Raw genomic sequence first — 21,474 nt, forward strand, 5'->3', positions numbered from 1 at the left:
CGGTCACATCTAAAAAAAACGTTGTCTATCTACTTGAACCCGAGAGATTAGAGTGATGTTGAGGTCAGGCGAGACACAAGAAAACAACAAGCAGACAGACTGCATGAGTCACAAAGTACAAAACTACTACATATTAACTGCCGTAGACTACAGTAATGTATATCAGATTTTCTTTTTATATCTCTCACTTATATTTCTCCTAATATGCCCCTAAAGCAGCGACACTAAAATGACTAGACTACATATCACATAAATACATACAAATAAACATATTTTGATGTATTTACTTAAGTTTTTGGACTGAAATATTAGTAGTTTTATATAGAAGGTCTTTGTGAGTTGCATGGAAAACAACAGGACAGTCATGTTCACTGTCACATGTGGTAAAAGGTCAAGGCCTGCTCATAAAATGGTTCATCAAAAGCTTGATGCTAAAATAGAAAAATAATCTATAAAAAGTATATATTGTCCATTGTGCTGAAAGCTAAACGGACCACCTGCAAGGACCAGGCAATATGCATAACTCCACCCATTAAACGTCACTGCCTTCGTTCAGCCAGGTGACCAACTCCTCTGCCGCACTGTGAGCAGTTATACTGTAGCGCCCTCTAGTGCACGTGCAGCGACCAATGTGTCTGCGCGTGATGTAACTGTCTTCACGCCACCGTGTGAACATTAAAACGATGCATGATAGGAATTGTGCTTTCATTGTCGAGTCCCAAACGAATCCGTGTAACGACTCGCAACCGCGTTTTACTTTCACCGGATGTGAGGTCACCGCGGCCTCCTTCCTTCCGGTGTGAACGCGAGCGTCGGTCGCCGCCGCTCCTGCTGCTGCTGCCTGTCAACACCGCGGCTCGAGGACACGTCTGCGTCGGTGTTTGATTCCAGTGTCTGACGGAGCACCAGCGGCCCTCCATCATGCCCATGTACCAGGTAAAGCCCGTCTGCGGGAGCCACATGGAGACCGAGTTACCAACCTGCATGTACAGGTTACCAAATGTCCACGCGCAGCAAGGGGGCAGCAGCACGTCCGAGCACGCGCTCCAGGTAACTTAACCGTTTTCATTTCGACGAGGTTTATTTTTATTTTTTTCAACTGGTTGTATTTTGCTCTCGTTGTTGCCCGCAATTGTTTTTTATTCCTCGCGCAGTGACGCATGCGCGTCTCGCGCGGTGTTGTAGCTTACTTTGACCAAGCTAGCTTACTTTGACCAAGCTAGCTTACTTTGACCAAGCTAGCTTACTTTGACCAAGCTAGCTTACTTTGACCAAGCTAGCTAGGACAGAAAATGAGCCATCTCAGTTCTGGCTGATGCAACAACTGCACGTCTCCACTGTTCAGAGGTGTAACGGTTAATATAGTCTTAGTTTATTAATATGTTAGAGTACATCAGTCCATCGTCGTTGTTAATAATACTGAGTGCACATCATGATGGCATGAAGCCCATTGCTGCTAAATTCAATCCAAAGATCTGTCATCTTGTTTTCTGGTACATTACCTGAATACAGTTGTCTTAGGTTTAGGTATTTCAATTTCATGCCATTTGCTACTCTCGCCCCACTTAAATTTAACCTAGCGCGATGTTTTATACTTTAATATGCATTAATGTGACCGCTATGAATGGTTACTTACTACAAGCATTGTAATGAACATACAATATGATTTATTGTTATAGGTTAAATTAGATAACAGATGGTAACGTTGTATACAATTACTACAGTAAAATGCTACTTACACATAACGGCATCAGCAATATTAATACTGTAAATCAAAGTGCATGAGTACATTTACATTTGATACGCAAGTAATATGTTTACAGTCTGATAGTGATGCTTTTGTTCTTGTATGTGGGTACTTCCTCTAACCCTGCAGTGTATTTGTTCAGTGTAAACTTTCATCTGGGGTAGACGTGGCACAAGTTACCAGTAGCCTGTATAACCCAATCTGACATCCTAGACCTGGGATATGTTAAATATGTTCTCAATACTGCTTCTGTGATCTGTGCAAGGGCATTTGAATGTTGGGACACCAGCTAACACCCAGCTTGTAAAACTGCTGCAGGATTGTGCTCAAATTTTTAAAAACAGTGAATGCTTCCACCATCAAATTCCCGTTTGTGGTTTCAGCAAAAGTGAGCGACTCTTTCTGTCTCCTCCAGAATGGCGAAGTGGACCCTGCAGTCAAAGCTCTGGAGGCCCGACAGGATGAGATCATGAGAAAGCTGTATGAGCTGAAAGCAGCGGTGGAGGGTCTGGCCAAGACGGTGACCACCCCAGATGCCGATCTGGACCTGACAGTCAGCAGCAGCCTCTCATCCCAAAGCCCCACCTCCACAACCTTCAAAGGCGTCACAGACCTGGACACGCTAATGGGCAAGGTGGGAATCTGGGCATCAACATTAGTGAGCTCTGCATCCAGTAAACTGGACAGTGTTTATTAGTGATGTCATTATTATTCTCAAATGATGTCCTTCATGAAACATTTACTGACAGAACCAGAGTTGCTTGCAACTGACGTACTTTGACTTTCTCTGTGGCAGCAGCCTATAGATGTGTTCCTTCCCACACCCATCACACCTGTCATTAGAAGTTAATATGCTAACCATGCTAACCTGTACAACCTGTTTGTATTGGAATTTGACTTGAAGCACATATGAATGGTGCGGACTGATTATAGCCTGTTTGTGCATGCTGCATTATACTAGTTAGACAAGATACATATTGTTATACTATATTTATTTATTATGATATTATATGCTTCACCTATTTACTTTGTTATCTTGTTCATGTCACAAGGATCTCGGTGCTCTCCGAGACATCGTCATAAACGCCAACCCGGCACATCCCCCTCTGACCCTGCTGGTGCTCCATAGTGTGCTGTGTCAGCGCTATCGAGTGCTCTCCACCGTCCACGTCCACTCCTCAGCTGCCAGTGTGCCGCCACAGCTCCTGTCCTGCCTCGGCCCACGCCATGCAGACAGCTATGCCCGCCAGATGTTCCAGCTGGGCTTCACACTCATATGGAAAGATGGTAATTAATAGTCAATGGAAACAAACAGTGTCCATACTATACCTAAACCAGGTTTATGTGCTGGTGCCACGCAGCTCTGATAAACAAAAACTGCTGGTTTAGTTTTTTAAACATTTATTTTCTTCGACTTTTATTAGACAGATGACAGCGTAGAGGCAGACTAGAAAAGGAGGAGAAAGAGTTGTATGACATGAAGCAAAGGTCCTACAGCCACAATCGGACCCGAGCTGTTTTGGCTAAGTGGAATAACTATTGAACTAGAAAGGTGCTCCACAACAATGCTGGACAATTTAGGTGAAATGTTTTGTGAAAGTGTGTCGGTGGTTGAATTATAAAACAAATACCTTTCACCCTGCTGAAATAATCACAGCTAACCAACAACTGCATGAAGCCTTTTGAGTAGGGACTCGGTTGTTTTACTGTAAGTGATTTAATTCATTATATATATTGAATATATTTGAATGTGTTCATGTTATTAATAACATATTGACATGGTCTGGGCAGGGTAAATGCTTCTGTCCTTGTTTACCAGCAAACATGTTTGTCCTTTTCACAATTCAGTCCCCAAACTGCAGATGAAGTTCAGTGTCCAGAACATGTGTCCCGTCGAGGGTGAGGCCAACGTGGCGCGCTTCCTCTTCAAGCTCCTGTCTCCTTACCCCAGTGACCCCGCTGTGGCCACACTGGTGGACAGCTGGGTGGACATGGCTTTCTTCCAGCTGGCAGAGGGCAGTGCCAAGGAGCGGGCTGCTGTCCTGCGGGCCCTTAACTCAGCTCTGGGCCGCAGCCCCTGGCTGGCCGGGCCGGAGTTCTCCCTGGCCGACATTGCCTGCTATTGCTGCGTGCTGCAAAGCGGCCCCGCCTCCTCTACTCCCACCAATGTCCAGCGCTGGATCAAGTCCTGTGAGAACCTGGGCCACTTCAGCCCTGCCAAGCTATTCCTGAAGTGACTGGGGGCTGTTGCGGGACCAGAGACCAGAAGGGGGTCTTACCCGAGCAAAGTGAGAGAAAGGCATTAGAATATTAAAATATCCCAGCCATGTCTGGAAGACCCTCTAATGCTTTCCTCCTTACTGTAATATATCACTGAACTGACAAAGACTCAGTAAAAGCGTTATGGTTGACGATCAGAGTAACATATGTGTCTCTGCCATGTTGCTTTTGTATAACAAAGGGATTCTAAGGGTATTTTTTTTAAGGTAGGAAGCATGGGAGGACTGTAAAGACAAGGGCTTGGTGGTGGATTAAATAAAAGTTGCTGACGGAAGTAAAACACTCGGTACACTTTCCGCCCACTTTGTGCCTAACATGATCCTGATCTAAATGTGTGTGGTGACAGGTATTACTAGGTGTTTTCTTGGGTAATACTTTGCACTGTTGTTTTATTTTCAATCAATAAAACTTCCACTTTGGATCAAACTTTGAACTGGATCCTGGGGTTTTGTTTTATTATTACTTTCATAGTACATTTCCTAAAGAATACTACACGTGTCGTTTGCTGAAGTGCACCTCTGTGTCCAACAGGTGGCAGATTTTCATATATAGTTTGAACATAATGTAGTCATTCAGTAACTTGATTCCCCTGCTGATCCAGCCAGAGAGCTGCACCTCGTCCCACCATACAAGGAGTGGAAGGTAGGGAACCCCTTGACTAAATTACACATTAACACAGCAAAGAGGAGGCTCAAGCAAATGCAAAGATATGGAATTATGGGTCGATGTCCAAATCTTTTAACTGAATATGTATGACTGAAAATGGTGAATATTAAGCTCAAAGTTTTAAACCGAGCTTTCATATAAGAGCCTGACATACATCAGACTATATTCGCTCGGTACAGAGATATTATTATATCTGCATACGTATGTCAGACCAGAAATGTTAGGAGACCTTTATCATGCAAAAATAACCAAAGAATCCTGCATCACTATATTAGCTCAGACCTTTTATCAGGCAGAATCCATATGAAGGCTACAGGCTTTCACCCGGGGAAAGTAACGCTCTGATGTCCCTGTGGTAGAATGTGGACCGATTCTGTACATCTTTCTAAAATGTATTATGAATGATTACAATTGTAAGAGCTCAGTATTGCTCATTGACCATACTGTATTGTAATTTGTTGTTGGATTATTTAAATACAGATTTCCATATCGGTATTGTCTCAAAAATCCTGTATTGGTCTAACTTTATTTCCTATAAAACAATGGAAGAACACAACAGGATTGCAGATATCAACTTACAAAAAGCATATTTTACATGCTAATGGTAACAGAGCGGTTTTCTAATTGTAATATGGAAAAATGAAAGCTTGAGGATATTGAAGAATTCTCATTTTCCAACACAATTAGCCAGATTATTTTTCTCAGCTGTAAAATATGTTTGCATGCACGACCTAAAAGTAATTTTCACCTTGAATGTGATTTCATCATCCAGCAGTTAGTGTGTTTATTTCCCTTTCTCTTAACCGGTTGAGCATTGTGCAATTTCCATCGAAAATGCCCACTCAGTTGTGAGCTGGTTGATGTCTGTATCGTACTGTAATGCTGCAGCAGTCCTTCAGCTGGACACACTGACTGCTTCCTTTCTCTGCAACCAGTAGTTCCAGCTGCTGTTTCCCGTAATCAGCCGACGGGTTGTTGAATAGAACGTCAGTACCCCGTCTCTCCAGGAGACGAGCCGGGGAGTTTTAAACCTCTGCCTCAATCTCTCTGGTAAGAAAGAAACTTGAATAAATACACACATAAAGATGCATACATGGAATGATGCTGAAAAGAAGAAAAGGCAAATCTCAGGCCGTTACATACTCCATCTGGGTGGTCATCTTCAGAAGTGTCGTGTTTTGGACAGCTGGGCCCTCATGTGTCTGGATGCTCTCACCGCCTCCTGTTGGTCTCCAGGCAGCTGTCTGACCACACGTGAACACACTCGGGACTCTGCAGCACTGGAAGCATTGATGTTGGGGTGCGTTGCGTCTTCCTCAAACAGACAACGGCTTCTTTGAAACAGTAATCAGTAAAAAAAAAGACGCAGACAAAACAAGGCTCATTCCATGTCTCTTTATATATGATATAAAACATACAGACAGGAGATGCATTCTCATTGAGCACCTGTAGAAAAAACTAATTCAACTGAAAGGCAAAATCACTTCAGTTTAACCCTGTGGCTACTTCAAATCATAACAATAGCACAGATAGAAAGATGCTTTTGTTAGTTTATGCAGTCCTCGAATGTCATTGTCCATGATTGTCAATTAAGGTATTTCCATTTAGCCATTCAGGAATCGTAGATATATGCTATAAGATAAGGGAAGAATATTAACACATACGGGCTAAATTGTCTGAAGTAAAATATTGCTCACGGTCATGGTTTAAGTATGGTTGGATTCTGCATGAATTAAAAGGCTTCACTCAGTGAGCAAAGTACACACGTGACTGTTGTATCTCAAAAGCTGAATGCGCTCAAAGTAGTCGTCAGTCAGGAAGTTTCTCTGTGAGGTGACCAGGTTTCCTTTCTGACTGAAGAGACGCTGGACGGGGGCCGTGGACGGCAGCGTGGTGTTGTATTTAAGGAAAAGATGCTTCATTCTGGGGAAGTCCTGAAGGCACTCGAGGCTCTTCCCCGTTCCTTCGACGTACTTGCGGATCTCGTCCATCACCCCCCGCTGCTGGATCTGAATGGCGGGCTTCACGGACCCGTAGCTGAAGAAGTCGTCTTCGGACTCGATGGTCGTCACATTCCGGCTGGGGTTTGCCTCGGTTATGCTGCCGGGGTCTATCTGGGACGCCTCCGTGGCCAGCAGGGAGCACATCTCTTCCCTGTCGGAGGCGGCCATCCACCACAAACGAAACTGCGGCGTTGTCGCTGTTGCAATTTTCGCCTCCGTGCTGGTAAACAGCTCCTGGAACCGCACGTCGATGGCCACCGCGATGGCGCCGATGACGTCGCCGAAGTAAGTCGCCGAATCCTTCTGCTCGTTTAACTTGTTCTTCAGACTGAGCACGGTCGGGATGACCAGACCCAGGTAACACTTCTGCTCCGCTTGGAAAAGTTCCAGTGCGAAAGCGAGCGGGTGGAACACAGTCACGTACTCTTTGAGGAAGGCCATCTCCTCCTGCTGCAGGCGCGGGACCTCCAGGCGGGCACACAGCTCGGTCAGCTCCCGCTCCGTGAGAGAGACGATCTTCTGCACAGCGCAGTACTCCACGTTCCAGCGTATGACAGCGGGCACCACCAGGGCCATCTTTCCTATCTCCTCGGCTGCATCCATGCCCACCTGGAGATGGTGGCATTTGCTCCACAGGGAGTACACCTTGGCCATTGTGCTGTAATGCAGCTGGCACATGGGCCCCTGTGACACAGCCTGCCAGAAGTCCTCAGTGACGATCAGCTCCAGGGTGTGAGACGCACAGCGCTGCACGGTGGGCAGAAACAGGAGCATGTCCTGCTCCGGCTCCCCCTCGAGGACGGCGCTCACGTTCTCGTAGAACCCGATGTCATCCTCGCTCTCTGGGCCTTCCACGGCGAACTCCTTGAAGACGCTGATGAAGGGGCTGCCGTTGTCCGTGACTGTGGTCTGAACTTTGCTTTCGATGTTGAACGCCACGTGGATGTCGTGTATCCGTCCGGCGATGGTGTCGTGCGTGATCCGGCCCTGCAGCCGCGAGAACCCCAGAGCGGCGGATTTCCTTTCCAGGGTGTGTCGGTCGATCCAGTGGCAGGTCATCCCGAAGAAGCTCCTGTTGTTGGCCGTCCAGATGTCAGCCGTGGTGCACACGTACTGGATGCTGCTCAGCTTCGCCATCAGCTCCTCCCGCATCCTGGAGAAACCCTGGTCCACCTTTGTAAACAAGGTCACCCTGTCCATGGACTTTAACCCCTCAGTTAAGCCCGATACCAGCTTCCTGAAGCCCGGTTGCTCCAGCACATAAAACGACTGGCAATCCTCCACAATGAAGTTGAAAATCAGCTCGTCGATCTTTGCTTGGGTCATGCACTTGGAGATGATTTCCGCTTTAAGCTTTTTCAGTTGGCAGTGCCTACTTTCCTCACCGTTGTGCTCCTCTTTCTTCCTCCCCCTCTTGACATCCGGCCTGGCTTCACAGCCCAGGTGGGTTCTCTGCAGGACAGAAACGCGAGGGGGGGGGGGGGGGGTCATGTTATTTGTTGGAGGTGTTCTGAGTTTCCATTAGTTTATAAACTCAACATGCAAAGATAACACTCAAAATGCCACTTGTTATGAATGCTCTCCTTCAGCAGAACACGCACAGCCTCCAGCCACGAGTTGCTCATCAACAGCTACAATGTAACGTTATGTATCTCGAGGTATTCACTCATCGCCTCTCTCAAGCATCAACCTCCCGGTAACGGGACGGCATCACGGGGGAATGAATTAGTGCCACTTACGTCTAAATGCTTCTTTAGGTTTGACGTGGAGGTTTTCGACGTGGAAAGCAGATTCACCCTCGGCAGACATAGATTACACTGCACGATGATATTCTTCCCTTGATCTGCCTTGTACGTGAAATGGTGGCGATAACGCCAAGTGTGCATGGCCGATTTGATCTCGCCGCTGCTTTCATGGTGAGCGACATCCATCTCGGACATTATCTGTAATGTCATCGATGTCGCGAAATATAATAAAAGTATCGTAATCCAATTTAGTAATCGTGATTACACGTAAAGTAACGATGGCGGTAGAAGTCCTGTGAAAAGGGGCAGGCCTTTGTTCAGATGTGGCCCAGTCAGCGCACGGGGAGCGGACACCGTCGTAGCCGCTCACTTCCGCACATGCGCATTGAGAGCGTGCAAAACCCATTGCCACAGAGGAGCGAGGCGCATGCGTGTCGCGCACACGGGCGCTCTGCCCATGACGTCACGGTCCTCTCCTCTGGCGCCACCATCAGGGCAGCGGAAGTCACGACGTTTTAATTGATGAATCAAAAACATGCAGTCAGTTTTAATTCAAATAAAAGACCGTTTGAGAAACGATCACAAAAAGCAGAACAAATGAATCAAAGTAATATTACTGTTCATTATCTATCACAGTTGTATATTTCATTTTTAAATACAGAAAAATGAAAAAAAGGTCCAATCATGTCCAGTATAGACGATGGGTTTGCAGGACACACACACTGAAAATGGGCTGAAAATAGAAGTAGGAGACTTCTTGTGTCTATTTAGTTAAACATGTTGAAACAAATAGTTACTCAATGGGGGAGAAGCGGATATCATTTTAAGAATCTGTAACACGGTAATCAAACGTTATTGCAGAAAATAACACACACACTTTTATTCCAAGTCGAGTATTTTCGTGTGTTTTAAAATATCTTTAGAACTGACTTGTATTGCTCATTCATTCATCACGTATGTGGGAACCGGCTAAGACTAGTTTACCTGTATTATAAGGGCCTATCAGGTGTCCTCAGTGGTTTGATTTTTGAATGCTGACACATTTACACTAATTTGACAAACACAACATTTAGCCAATTCTTAGATAGACTGCAGAGTGAAATTAACCAGCCTGTTGGTCAGATTCCACAGAAACCAGGCTGGCAATACCATCAGGAGAGGTTTCAGCCAGAGGCACCTTGCCAGTCGAATCTATCCAATAAAGTGTTTCCCCGAGTTGAACACCTTCCATCTGGCTCAGAGATGCATTTCGCATGTCTGTAATCCGGTTGGCATGAATGGTGTTTCTTTTGTATGTTTAATAAACCAATTTGTCAGCTAGCAGGATAAATAATTAGTGTGAGACATGGAGACTTGGCAAGTTATTCATGCTATATATTTTCCTCACTACTGATATTTCCCCTCAAAATTGTATGCCACGTTATTCACTTTACTTTATATATTTTATTTTGCTCTATGAGACACACATTGCCATGCACACCTGAGCTGTCTTTCTATGCATCATTATTTACTTTCAGCATCCTCTCCTGGTTTATTCTTGGGAAATCAGATGATCCTGAGTGATGCACAGTGTGTGATAACAGCGGCCTTTGTAATGCTCTGTTCAGCAGGGGAGCACCGTTGGGTCAACCCCTATCATGTCCCACCCGACCCCCATCTAGTGGTTCCATTTTAAATGGTAATGTCACAGTGATTGTTCTTTCTTTCTTTAATCAACAGCACCTCCATTGGTAACATTTGGTGAGGGAGGGGTCTCACTTCGGAGCCACTGACGTATTTTTGAACAGCGCGCAGTCTGAGTACGCACAGAGAAAAGAGTTTTGAGACAGATAAAAGGGTCGAAACAGAAGATTCAAGTGGGGAAGAAGTTTCAAGTGTTGCGCTCGTGCTGTCCTGCGCGCTTCAACCCCCTTTGCAGCCTCTGGAGTGCAGGGCACGACTGGTGTTCTCTCACAGTCACAGCTGCAGCCAGTCGGAGCACCAGGTGAGCGTTTCAGACAACATTCCTGCTTCTTCTTTTTCTGGGCAACCGGTAGCGGAGGAGCAGAGAGAGAGTGGACCCACTCAAAACCGACAAGTATGACCAAAGCATCGGCGCCCCGACGCGCATGTTGACCGGTGAGAGTGGCCGAGTATGAAGCGCCATGGGTTGGTGTGACCGGGGGGTTCAGACGCTGCTGGCCACCGTGGGGGCTTTTGCTGCCTTCAGCCTGATGACCATAGCCATCGGCACGGACTACTGGCTTTATTCGCGAGCGTACATCTGCAACAGCACCAATGCCTCCACGGAGGAGACGCAGCCCAAAACCAAGAAGGGCGATCTCACCCACTCTGGGCTGTGGAGGATCTGCTGTATTGAAGGTAAGCCTGCTCCAAGTGTACCCTTGCGCCGTGGCTCGGCATGGACATTTAACATATATTGCACGCTTCCTTATTCTTTTCCTACAAATAGTTCCTCTTTTCTCTTTTTTCGAGGAGGAGTCTTCTTATTCCCTTTACGCACGCCCAATGTCTCAATCGGGACTTGAGAACACAACCGGAAAATAATCACACGTTTGAAACTTTTTTAGAGGTTATTGGTCAGATGGAGAAAGCGCATTCAACACCATGAAGTAGCAGATGAACAAGGACACAATAAACACGGCTGCTTACAGTCTGAGCCGGCGCGTCTGAGCCCATTCACATCGAAGCCGGTCTTCTACTTCCATTCATGTCTTTGTATCGATGCTGTTGCTTGGCAACATCCCTGAAATTGCTATGGAAACATGCCCGGGGTTTTAAAAATAGATGACTCGGAGTTCACGTCATGTCCAAGCAAATGGAAAATCTAATTGTTATAGAAATGTACGTAAACATCCCCAATGTTATATTTGCGTCCATTTGGAGTGTTTTTGAACCATTTAAAGAATTTGGTGTTTGAAAAGCTGACCGTGACGTCATAGACACTCTTCCATCGACCCATTCCTGCCGGCCACCCCTTGACTTCTCACCTCGGTTATGAGTTATTCGATGACTGGATGGATTTCATGTCAGAACGCAGACATTGATGGAAACAGGTGTTGCCAATAAATTAGAACGCACAAAATAAGACACATCTTCAAAATTGGTCTAGAGATGTTTTGAAAATACAGAACAACCGAAGAAATGTAGCATACTTTCAAATGCCCTGTTGATGTGATGTACAGCCTTATAGCAATGCAATGCAGCCGCAACCCATTTAGTTTGGCTTCGAAATATATTTGTGCATGCCAATAAGTGCATGTCATGTGAAACTCTATCTAAAAACATGCTTTTATCTTTAGTTACAGAAGGCATTTGGCCATATCTCCAGAAGGAGGTGTGCAGCCTCAACAGAGCTGCTATGACAGTGACACACAGCCTTGTTGTCATATCTGGATCATCATTGCAGTCAACACCGTCGTGTCTTTTGTGTGGATATAGTCAGAGTTTTTAATAATGTTTTAATATTTGTAATCATTTAAAAAAGGTATCTAAATATGTCTTGTTTAACAGCTGGTTTCATATTTACTTTGACTCACATGAAGAAGAAGAACATTTTGCCTGGACACTAAATACTTTAATTGCCGTTCTAAAAATCAGTTTAAATGTCACATCAGGTGCCTTTAATATTTGCAGTTGATTTTGTGGATGAGCTCATCTTCATTCCTTTTTTTAAGGCGTAATGTCATCAGAGCCCACACACAGGGAGCAGTCATCAATGATTAAACTGTTTTTGCTTGTCCTGTGGTGAAGATGGACGCTTTAGACACATGTAAAGTACATCCTGGTGTGTTATGACACTTGCAATTTACTGAGAGTCATGCTTAGCCGGGCGCCTGTTTAATGTGGACAGACCGCAGTGTTAAATATGGACATGCATCCTCTGATAAGGACTCCAAGAAATGAAAATAAATTTGAAATGCCAACCAACAATTATGTCAAGCAAGATTTCATCAGTGCTTCGCTGTAATAATGAAAGTGGATTAATGACATAAGAGAGTGAGTCGATGTTAATGAGGTTGAGACTTCTTTTTTAATTTATAATTTGCCAATTTCAAAGGCCAGCCCATCATACAACTCTGTCCAGGATTAATAATTGCACTTCTGTGCCTCTGCTTAAAAACACAAACTGGTGGACGGTGGTTCTGTTGTCATGGAGACTCGTAAGTATAGTACATATTTACAGTAAACATCCCAGCTGGCGATGCACAGGGGACAGTGGAAGTGTGTCTGAGAGGAGGGTTTTCTTTAGGGGCTGTGGAGGGGGGAGGGGGTCACTTTGTCATTCCCACTATGCTCCACGAGTCTGTAATTAAAGCGACTAATTAGCCAGCAGGGCCCGACGTCCACCTTGTCACTCTGCTTGGGGTGCACTCTCTCTTCTCATGTCTTTATAGACTGACCTCCTCCTTTCTCATCATTCTTGCATCTCCTTGTATCTACTTTCTTTTAATGAACCTCAATACCCTTTAAAAAAACATATTTTGAGGCCTTAAATTTCCCTTGTCCTCTTTAATTACACTTGGAGTACTTTTTTTACATTTATATGCAACAGGGATTTATTTGCTGGCAATGTTATAATACCAGAATGAGACTGGAAATAAGAAACTAGCCCAACCTGTCATGTGTTTTCCTTGTTTCCAATTATTATATCCTATTTTATTTGTGTCTGCTCCCCTTTGAGTCTCATTTCACATAATCGCCCTTGTTGGTTTCCAGCCTTCGTAAAGTCTGCCCCGCCCTGATTGTTTGCACGTGTCCCTCGTTATCGCTCTCCCTTCATGGTTTACTCAGTCTCTCTGCGCTTCCTTTGATTTCCTTGTGTTTTTTACCAGTTTATCCCTGGCCAGTACTTTGCTTTGTTTGCCTTTTGTTCTAAACGTTGTTTTCCCATCAAGACTTTTTCAAGTTCTCCTCTTTCTGCCTGTACCAGTTTGGCTCACAGTGCCGGGAGTGAAACCCTGTCGAGGTGATGAGCTGATAGCTGGCGGCTGTGCAGGTGAACACAGATCCAGGTAGATGGCTTGACAGGAACCACACGCACAAACACAGAGAGACCCACAGGGGACATGGCAGGAGAAGGAAAGCGAGCAAACTCCACGGCTCTGACACAGGCAGAGCCGTGTCTGGAGAAATCGCTGCTCGGTGACAGTTTAATTAACCAACTTGTCCAACTTGGGCGGAAATTTGGAGGGTTTTGTTTCATTACACATTGCTTTCATACTCCATCCTGGCCTTCCCTGGTCCCAAAGAAGTAATAAAGGCATGTGTCACTAAGACTTTGTGATATCAAGCCTGAGTAGCAGTGCTCTTATCCCACCTGCTGTAAACCTCCGTCAAGCAGCGAGCATAAGAACAAAGCAGAACATGGTGCGTGCTGCTCCTTTTTGGCTGTAAATCTGTGATGTCGTTATTCAAAGGGCATCACCCACTGTAAGCTACACGGTTCTAGTGAAATACAATATTCAAGTCACTTTTGATTGGCTTATTCATCAATCTATTAAAGAGCTACTGAAGTGTGAAAACTGGAAAGACACCCGAGTCGAGACAATGCTATTGGTGTATTCCGCTGAGGCAGCTCCCTTATTGGCTGAGCAGCGTTAATACAAAAATAATGAAGACGTCCATCATCCTTTTGCCGGTGGCACCACAGCTGCTCCCAGGACAGTTTGTGTGTGTGTGTCAGTGTGTGTTTGGATGTTGACTGCGTGGTTACATGTGCTGTTGAGTGTGAAAGGGTGGGGATCAAAATACAATGACGACGTCAGAAACATCGTTGGAGATTGTTTATGTAAATAAACTTATTAAAGGCTAACGGGTTGCCATGGAGAAGAGGAGGAGATGCTCAGCATGGGGCTTTTCAACTCCAGTCAGGCCCAGGGAACCCATTAGTTCCCATGTAATGTGTTGACTATATGTAAGATTGATTCTCAATTTGGTCTCAACACAGCCACCTTGTAACATCCTCCAGATTTGTGGATAAGCACTCTTGGTATAAATCCGATGACCAGCTGTGTGCCTGTCTGGCAAACCTTCTCTTGTCTTTACGTTGCACAAATGTCCTCCGACCTTTATTGCACAACGTTTTAAAACCCATGTTGCCCTTTATCACTCGTTGCTTCCGTTGATCCCCGGCTCTGACTGAGTCCCTCCTTTAATGCATCCTCCTATCTTTTATTTCATCCCCATCATTCCTCTGTTCCCTGCACTTCTGTTGTTTCATTTCCTTGTACCTTCGTCCCGCGTTTAAACTCCACTTCCTCCCTCCTCCACTATTCAGACTTTATTTCATTTCATGAAGCAACCAGCTTACAGCACACACGCACGCACGTACACACACACGAACGCACGCACGTACACACACACGAACGCACGCACGTACACACACACGCACGCACGCACGTACACACACACGAACGCACGCACGTACACACACACGAACGCACGCACGTACACACACACGCACGCACGCACGCACGCACGCACGCACGTACGCACACACACACGCACGTACACACACACGCACGCACGTACACACACACGAACGCACGCACGTACACACACACGCATGCACGCACGCACGCACGCACGCACGCACACACACGCACGTACACACACACGCACGCACGTACACACACACGAACGCACGCACGTACACACACACGAACGCACGCACGTACACACGCACGCACGCACGCACGCACGCACGCACGCACGCACGTACGCACACACACACGCACGTACACACACACGCACGCACGTACACACACACGAACGCACGCACGTACACACGCACGCACGCACGCACGTACGCACACACACACGCACGTACACACACACGCACGCACGTACACACACACGAACGCACGCACGTACACACACATGCACGCACGCACGTACACACACACACACGCACGCACGCACGTACACACACACACACACGCACGTACACACACACACACGCACGCACGCACGTACACACACACGCACGCACACACGTACACACACACACACGCACGCACGTACACACACACACACGCAGGCACGCACGTACACACACACACACACACACACACACGCACGTACACACACACGCACGCACACACACAGAAGACAAGACCGAGGCGTCAGACTGGCTGAGGTCTGAACTCAGAGAAAATATTGTCAAAATTAAAAGCTTCACAGTGAAAGATGTGTTTTTGTATAAAATCCACAACAAGCTCTGGTGCTGCAGATGAGTTGTTACAGTAATAAACAGAACAGCCAAGGTGTCTTTAATATCTTCACAGTTCTTGATCTAACCACAAGAGCTGTATGTGATGGTTTTCTCACAAGGCACAAAGTCTCACATCGCTGCTTAAAATACCGTCTTTTGTTCTTCTCCCCACTAGACACAGAAACTTGTGCTCCATTGCACCGACTGATTTTACGTTAATTAATTTGATGTCCCTTATAAAGCAGCAGACCTAGTTAATGGCAAGTATGCCCTTAAAAGCCGGGGCCCAGACGATGATGGCTGTTGACCCTTGGGCACCTGGGAAATGGAGTCGGCCACCAGCACAGTCAGTTAATGGGATGGTTGACATTTATACGTGGTCGGTCAGCACCAATCTGCCTGTTAGGCCATGAGAGATGAAAAGGGGCCTTTGTTTGAGATGTGATAAACGTCTTACAGAGAAAGGCAAAGCTTAACTGAGGTTCAGCCTATTGACTGTTTGCTGAGCTCAGCAACAGAGATCCAATCATAGACTTCTTCATGAGGTAGTTAATGTGCAGTGGGCTTCCTCCCAAAATCTAAAACACGATGGTAAAAAACTGTTTAAAAAGTGTCTTTGTCTGCCCAACGTCTTCTGCATTTTGTCTGGCTGACTTTAAGTCATTACCAAAAAATGGCTTGTTTATGACTAAAAGTAAAGCAGCCAAACAGGTTTATCAAAATTAAAAGAAACATTTTCGTACATTTTCTTCTTGCACTTATGACGAAGTAACACTACACGGCCAGGTGTTTGGTTCTTTATGGTTCATGCAGCTTTAACCTCAGTCTGTTCAGCACAATATACAGTATGTAGCCGTTAAGTACAATTTATTTAAATACGAGTCAGCTAGCGAAAACAGTAAGCATGCAGGGAGATGCAATATTAAATCAACTCATGCAGCTAACATTAGGCCAATTAGCAGGCTAGCTACATGCAGCTAACATGAGCCTAATTAGCAGGCTAGCTACAACTGCTTTTGTCCACCTTTTGATTTTTAAATCAAGTTGCTTAAAACATTAATAAGTGGTTGTCCTGGGATTTAGTCCGTTTACAGTGCCCTTGTTTTCATGCCTGGTTCTACTTCCTTGTCTTTGTGTGTTCCCGGCGGTTTGATTGTCTGCCCTGCTCTGATTGGTTGCACCTGTGTGTAATCACCCTGTTCACCTTGTGTATTTAATCGGTGTGGTTGCCCCCTTTCAGTGTTAGGTCATTGGCTTTGTTCATCCTAGTGTGAGTTCTTCTGTTCCCAGCTTGTTTTCGGACTCGCTGCTGTACATTCAACTCTGTGAGCTGCCTCCTCGTCAGGTTTTCTGCATTTGAGTCTAAACTTGATTGAGACAGTGGTAAAGTGGCACAGTTGTCATTGTGAAGTGCATTATGAGCTGTGACCACCACATGCTTGACAGGCATAGCAACAGTAACTATAATGAATGGTACCTTGCTATTCCCTACTCCGAGAATGCAGACGAATGCAAAGATAAGCACACAAAAACATAGATATACTACTGTTAAAATATGCAAATTAAGCCCACATTTGATTCTGTGGGTGCAGTTTGCAGAATAACTCAAGTGGTGAGGTCATTCACAGCCCAAACGCTGAAAGAGACAAAGCGCTCCCAGCGTCACTGCACTGAACATCCATTAGCCGAACGCCCAACCCTCTCACTAGACAAGCTGTTTATAATCCTGCACAATTACAGACATGCTTCTCTCACCCTGCTCTCCGTTTCCCCCGTTCTCGCTCACCTCGGCATTAAGAGATTCCACCAGCTGGTCTGTTGTTGTTCAAATTGGCTTCTTGTTCCTGAAACTATTCACCTGAGCTGGATTTGGACACGCGCCACCAACCATCAAATCCCTCTGGGCAACGCAGTCTTATCCCCACCACCGTAAAGCGTGAACACTGATCCCTGAAACACGCTCCCCTCCTCACGTTGGCTTTCCTCCGACAATGTGTGTGCATTGTGATCTTTAGCTATTAACACAAATCCATGTCTGACCAGCCTTTAAAAACTGAAAGTACTTTTGAATTATGGTTTGAGGGGAAAGAAACTTGGGGAGCTGAATGAGATCGAGAGAATACCGTATGTTTAATTTGTGTGCTACATTTATGGATCCAGTTTATAACAAAAGCTATAAGAGGTTTTAGAAACAAAGAGCAAACAATGTATTTCCTCTGTGTTAACAGTATAAATAGCACTTGTTGGCTGAACAGAAGACAAAGTTAAAGTAATCTGAAGGGCTCTGTTTCCAGGTTGCAAACAGAGCTTTTGCAGCCTGGACCCTGAGGTTCTGGAACGACCTGTCCGAGGAAATAAGGCCGTCTGAGTTTGGTATTATTATTTGTTCTCTCTGTGAAGCACTTTATACTTTGTTTTGATAAGCACACTATAAATGAATAACGTATAGTTTTTTCCCCGTCCTTCCTCTTTCATCAGAGACAAGAGGATGGAGGCGTCTTACTCCAGAGTTTAACACATTGAGGTCGTTTGGTGGAGAGCAATGTGGCTCTGACTCAACACACTTTAACCAACTGAACTGGAGTTTGATGGATTCACATCAAAGTCAAACCCCAAAGCGTAAAATAAATCCGGTTTAACTTTGTTTGAACGGGCCTCCTAAACATCACATACTGTATATCAGACTGTTATACCCCCTCAGGGACTGTAATTCATCATTAACATGGAGACTTTCTCTTGTCTCGCAGGCATCAATCAGGGCAGCTGTTACAGAATAAACCATTTCCCTGATGACAACGACTACGACACCGACAGCTCTGAATACCTGCTGCGTAAGTGCTCCCAGTCGTCCTCTTTTTCTGGCCTTTATTTTTAAGGGCATGCATGAAGTTCATTGACTTCACGGACAATACTTCTTTATACAGAGATTGATGAAATGCAGAACAAAGGCATTCAGTATTTATTTTCTATTGACTGTCTGGATGTCGGACTTTTCTTGCAAATGATTTTAAAGCAGTTTTAAGTTTACTTTCATACTTGGTGCAGAATCAGCAGCTTATTTGCATTTTCCCCGAATGTGTTTTACATGAAGCATATTGTGAGCTCTCCCTGAGATGGACTGTGGTGACAGGCATGTTAAATCCTTGTTAAAACCAGATTAAAACATTCTGCTGCTTGTAAAATGTCAAGGTTTTTTAGTGAGAGCTGATTACAAATGGCATTAACAAAGATCCCACATAGATCTTGATTAGCTTGATATAACATGGGGATCGTCAATCATTCAGAATCTGCCTCATATGTGGAGAAGAACAAAGACTTAACAAAAGACTTTACAATTGAGTACGCTCATCCATCCTTGGAAATGTGTAAAATGACACAGTGATTATTTTCTGCTCTCGCTGCATCCTGCAGCCACAAGTCGAAGCCACAAAGTATAAACGATGAAATAACCACAGATTAAATAATTAAAATGAGATTTAGCTGTCAATCTATTATTGTTGTATTTTGATGTCTATGAATTGCTTCACAATTTGATCCATTGGGTGATGCATTGATTCATTCATTTGTATTAATCTTTTATTAACCGGTCTCTTTATTGTGCTATCAAACATTGGTTAATGAATTGTGTTAACCCAGTTGTTAATCATGTCCTCCGTCCCTGCAGGGATAGTCCGCGCATCCAGCGTGTTCCCCATCCTCAGCACCATCCTGTTGATGCTCGGTGGGCTGTGTGTCGGGGCGGGCCGAGTCTACAACAAGACCAACACTGTCCTCCTCAGCGCCGGCATTCTCTTTGTAGCTGCAGGTGAGCCGCATGTTGACGTGGCGCCTGTGATTACTTAATATACTTCATCAAAGCCTATGCAATCATGAAGATGACTTTCATTCCCCCGTAAAGGTCAGGATCTCCATTCATCACACACAAGCGATCAGGACACCCGTTGTTAAGGGTCTTGTGGTGATGAGTGACATCATTGTTATCGGTAAAGTCATAGATGACATTTTCAGTTTTGTCCACACTATTTCATCCGCGCCATCCCTTCTCCCTTTTCCATTCATCGTTTCTGTTTCTCAGGTCTGAGCAACATAATTGGCATCATCGTCTACATCTCCAGCAATGCGGGAGACCCCAGTGATAAACGCGACGACGACAGGAAGTACACTTACTCCTACGGCTGGTCCTTCTACTTTGGCGCCCTCTCCTTCATTGTGGCCGAAACGGTCGCTGTTCTCGCCATCAACATCTACATTGAGAAAAACAAGGAGGTTCGCTGGCAGGCGCGGCGCGAGTTCATCCGTTCACTCTCTTCCTCTTCGCCGTACTCCAGGATACCCAGCTTCCGGTACCGCCGGCGGACATCGCAGGCCAGCTCTCATTCGACGGAGGCATCGCGAGGGAACTCGCCGGTGGCCTGTCTGAAGGGGGGGCCATCGTCTAGCGGGCCCCTGGACGAGCTGTCCATGTACGCCCTGGCGAGGGATAGTGTGACGGAGAACAGGTACAGCCCCGAACACGACGGGGCTGCTGAGTTCCTCCAGGTCCATAACTGTTTCCCCAATGATTTAAAGGACGGGGTGAATCGCAGGACCACGCCAGTGTGAGGCACGTAAGAGGTTCTCTCACCTGGAGGCGGAGGAACATGAAGGACGAGAGAGCAGTGGGCTAACCTGTTGCAGCCCGGCTGCCCGCCGTCTTAGAGGCACAGCTTTAGGAGAGGCTGTCCTTGTTGAAAGGACCTGAAAGGAGAAGAGAGGACACTCTGCTGGATGGAAGATGAGCCGATTATCATAACCTGAGAACCATTTATCTGCTTTTAGAGATCATCAACGCAGACTAGAGTTTCATTGTCTGTGATTCAAACCCTTGTTTGTGTCACGGTCACTAAACATTGTTACTGCCAATCAGCAGTAATCTACCTGTAAATGATTCAACACGGTGCTAAATTAAATGTACTCTTCAACTTGAAAGTGTTGCATTTGTATGTTTGTATTGACATTGTGGACCCTTCTCCAAAGTTAGTATTGTGTCCTCATAACTGGTCTTGCCTTATACTCTAATGTCCTGTAGAGTAACGTATGGCCTTTAGACAAGCTCCATTTCTAAAGGTGGTTTGGGAGTCAGTGTCAAATGGATGAGTTGTAATGTATTGAATGTTTAGTATTTGAGCGGTTTGTACAAGTTGTCTCATCCTTATTCCTCTTTGACATTTATCAGTCGAAACCAAATGTCTGTGTTCTTCAATGGGCCCTTTTATTCACTTCCATATCAGTTGGCCATCCTTCCATCACAGCCCACCGGATTGATGTGACAGTGTGTGTGTTCCTGTCACGAGAGACGAGCAGATGCTCAGAACTGTGAAAACGGCACAGGTCAGGACACTGTGTGTGTGTGTGTGTGTGTGTGTGTGTGTGTGTGTGTGTGTGTGTGTGTGTGTGTGTGTGTGTGTGTGTTTTTTAGAGTGTGTGTATGTGTGTGTGTGTGTGTGTGTGTGTGTGCGTGTGTGTGTGAGCTCAACCACAGAGTCGTATTTGATTGTATTTAGTGTATGTTTGATATCTCATTGGAGTCTTCATATCATTGGCTAAGCTCATGTAGAAGAAAGCCACCAATATGATCCATTCTAAGTGTCGGTCTAACACTTATAGGACAATTTGGTGAAAAAAATCCAAATGTGTTTGTTTGTAATGTAAAGTTGTCGATCAAAATACAATAAAAATAACATTGAATGTGCAACAGAGGATTCAAAGCATTTTACTGAACAATGTCTTAATAATAACGCCTTGGTGGTCATTGGACGTATCCAGGTAAACGCACTG

General features: G+C 45.3%; 3 protein-coding genes across 4 annotated transcripts; 2 read left to right on the top strand and 1 right to left on the bottom strand.

Annotated features, from left to right (window-relative positions):
- Positions 1-660: 660 nt before the first annotated feature.
- aimp2 (aminoacyl tRNA synthetase complex interacting multifunctional protein 2) lies at positions 661-4,460 on the top strand. Of its 2 annotated transcripts, none has more exons than XM_034539369.1 (4): positions 661-936; positions 2,163-2,381; positions 2,800-3,034; positions 3,596-4,460. In XM_034539369.1, the coding sequence occupies exons 1-4, from the start codon at positions 922-924 to the stop codon at positions 3,982-3,984; spliced, it is 858 nt and encodes a 285-aa protein (XP_034395260.1). In that variant the 5' UTR covers positions 661-921; the 3' UTR covers positions 3,985-4,460. The 2 variants fall into 2 exon arrangements, with proteins under 2 accessions (XP_034395260.1, XP_034395259.1); XM_034539368.1 differs by having other exon boundaries at positions 667-1,050.
- Positions 4,461-6,054: 1,594 nt separating this feature from the next.
- On the bottom strand, positions 6,055-8,829 carry zgc:161969 (uncharacterized protein LOC569044 homolog). The gene is made up of 2 exons (XM_034539367.1): positions 8,436-8,829; positions 6,055-8,148 (listed from the first exon to the last, which is right to left on the bottom strand). The coding sequence occupies exons 1-2, from the start codon at positions 8,649-8,651 to the stop codon at positions 6,436-6,438; spliced, it is 1,929 nt and encodes a 642-aa protein (XP_034395258.1). The 5' UTR covers positions 8,652-8,829; the 3' UTR covers positions 6,055-6,435.
- A 1,672-nt stretch (positions 8,830-10,501) lies between these two features.
- cacng4b (calcium channel, voltage-dependent, gamma subunit 4b) lies at positions 10,502-20,259 on the top strand. The gene is made up of 4 exons (XM_034539683.1): positions 10,502-10,802; positions 18,405-18,488; positions 19,322-19,462; positions 19,733-20,259. The coding sequence occupies exons 1-4, from the start codon at positions 10,586-10,588 to the stop codon at positions 20,257-20,259; spliced, it is 969 nt and encodes a 322-aa protein (XP_034395574.1). The 5' UTR covers positions 10,502-10,585.
- The last annotated feature ends 1,215 nt before the right edge of the window (positions 20,260-21,474 follow it).

The sequence above is a fragment of the Cyclopterus lumpus genome, chromosome 8 (genome assembly GCF_009769545.1).
Source record: "Cyclopterus lumpus isolate fCycLum1 chromosome 8, fCycLum1.pri, whole genome shotgun sequence".
Lineage (NCBI taxonomy): Eukaryota > Metazoa > Chordata > Actinopteri > Perciformes > Cyclopteridae > Cyclopterus > Cyclopterus lumpus.

Coding starts and splice junctions, on each gene's coding strand:
- aimp2 (XM_034539368.1), top strand. CDS start 922: ATGCCCATGTACCAGGTAAAGCCCGTCTGCGGGAGCCACATGGAGACC. Junction 2,382..2,799: donor TGGACACGCTAATGGGCAAG/GTGGGAATCTGG, acceptor TCATGTCACAAG/GATCTCGGTGCTCTCCGAGA. Junction 3,035..3,595: donor CACACTCATATGGAAAGATG/GTAATTAATAGT, acceptor TTCACAATTCAG/TCCCCAAACTGCAGATGAAG.
- cacng4b (XM_034539683.1), top strand. CDS start 10,586: ATGGGTTGGTGTGACCGGGGGGTTCAGACGCTGCTGGCCACCGTGGGG. Junction 18,489..19,321: donor CAGCTCTGAATACCTGCTGC/GTAAGTGCTCCC, acceptor CCGTCCCTGCAG/GGATAGTCCGCGCATCCAGC. Junction 19,463..19,732: donor CATTCTCTTTGTAGCTGCAG/GTGAGCCGCATG, acceptor TCTGTTTCTCAG/GTCTGAGCAACATAATTGGC.
- zgc:161969 (XM_034539367.1), bottom strand. CDS start 8,651: ATGACATTACAGATAATGTCCGAGATGGATGTCGCTCACCATGAAAGC. Junction 8,149..8,435: donor ACCTAAAGAAGCATTTAGAC/GTAAGTGGCACT, acceptor TCTGTCCTGCAG/AGAACCCACCTGGGCTGTGA.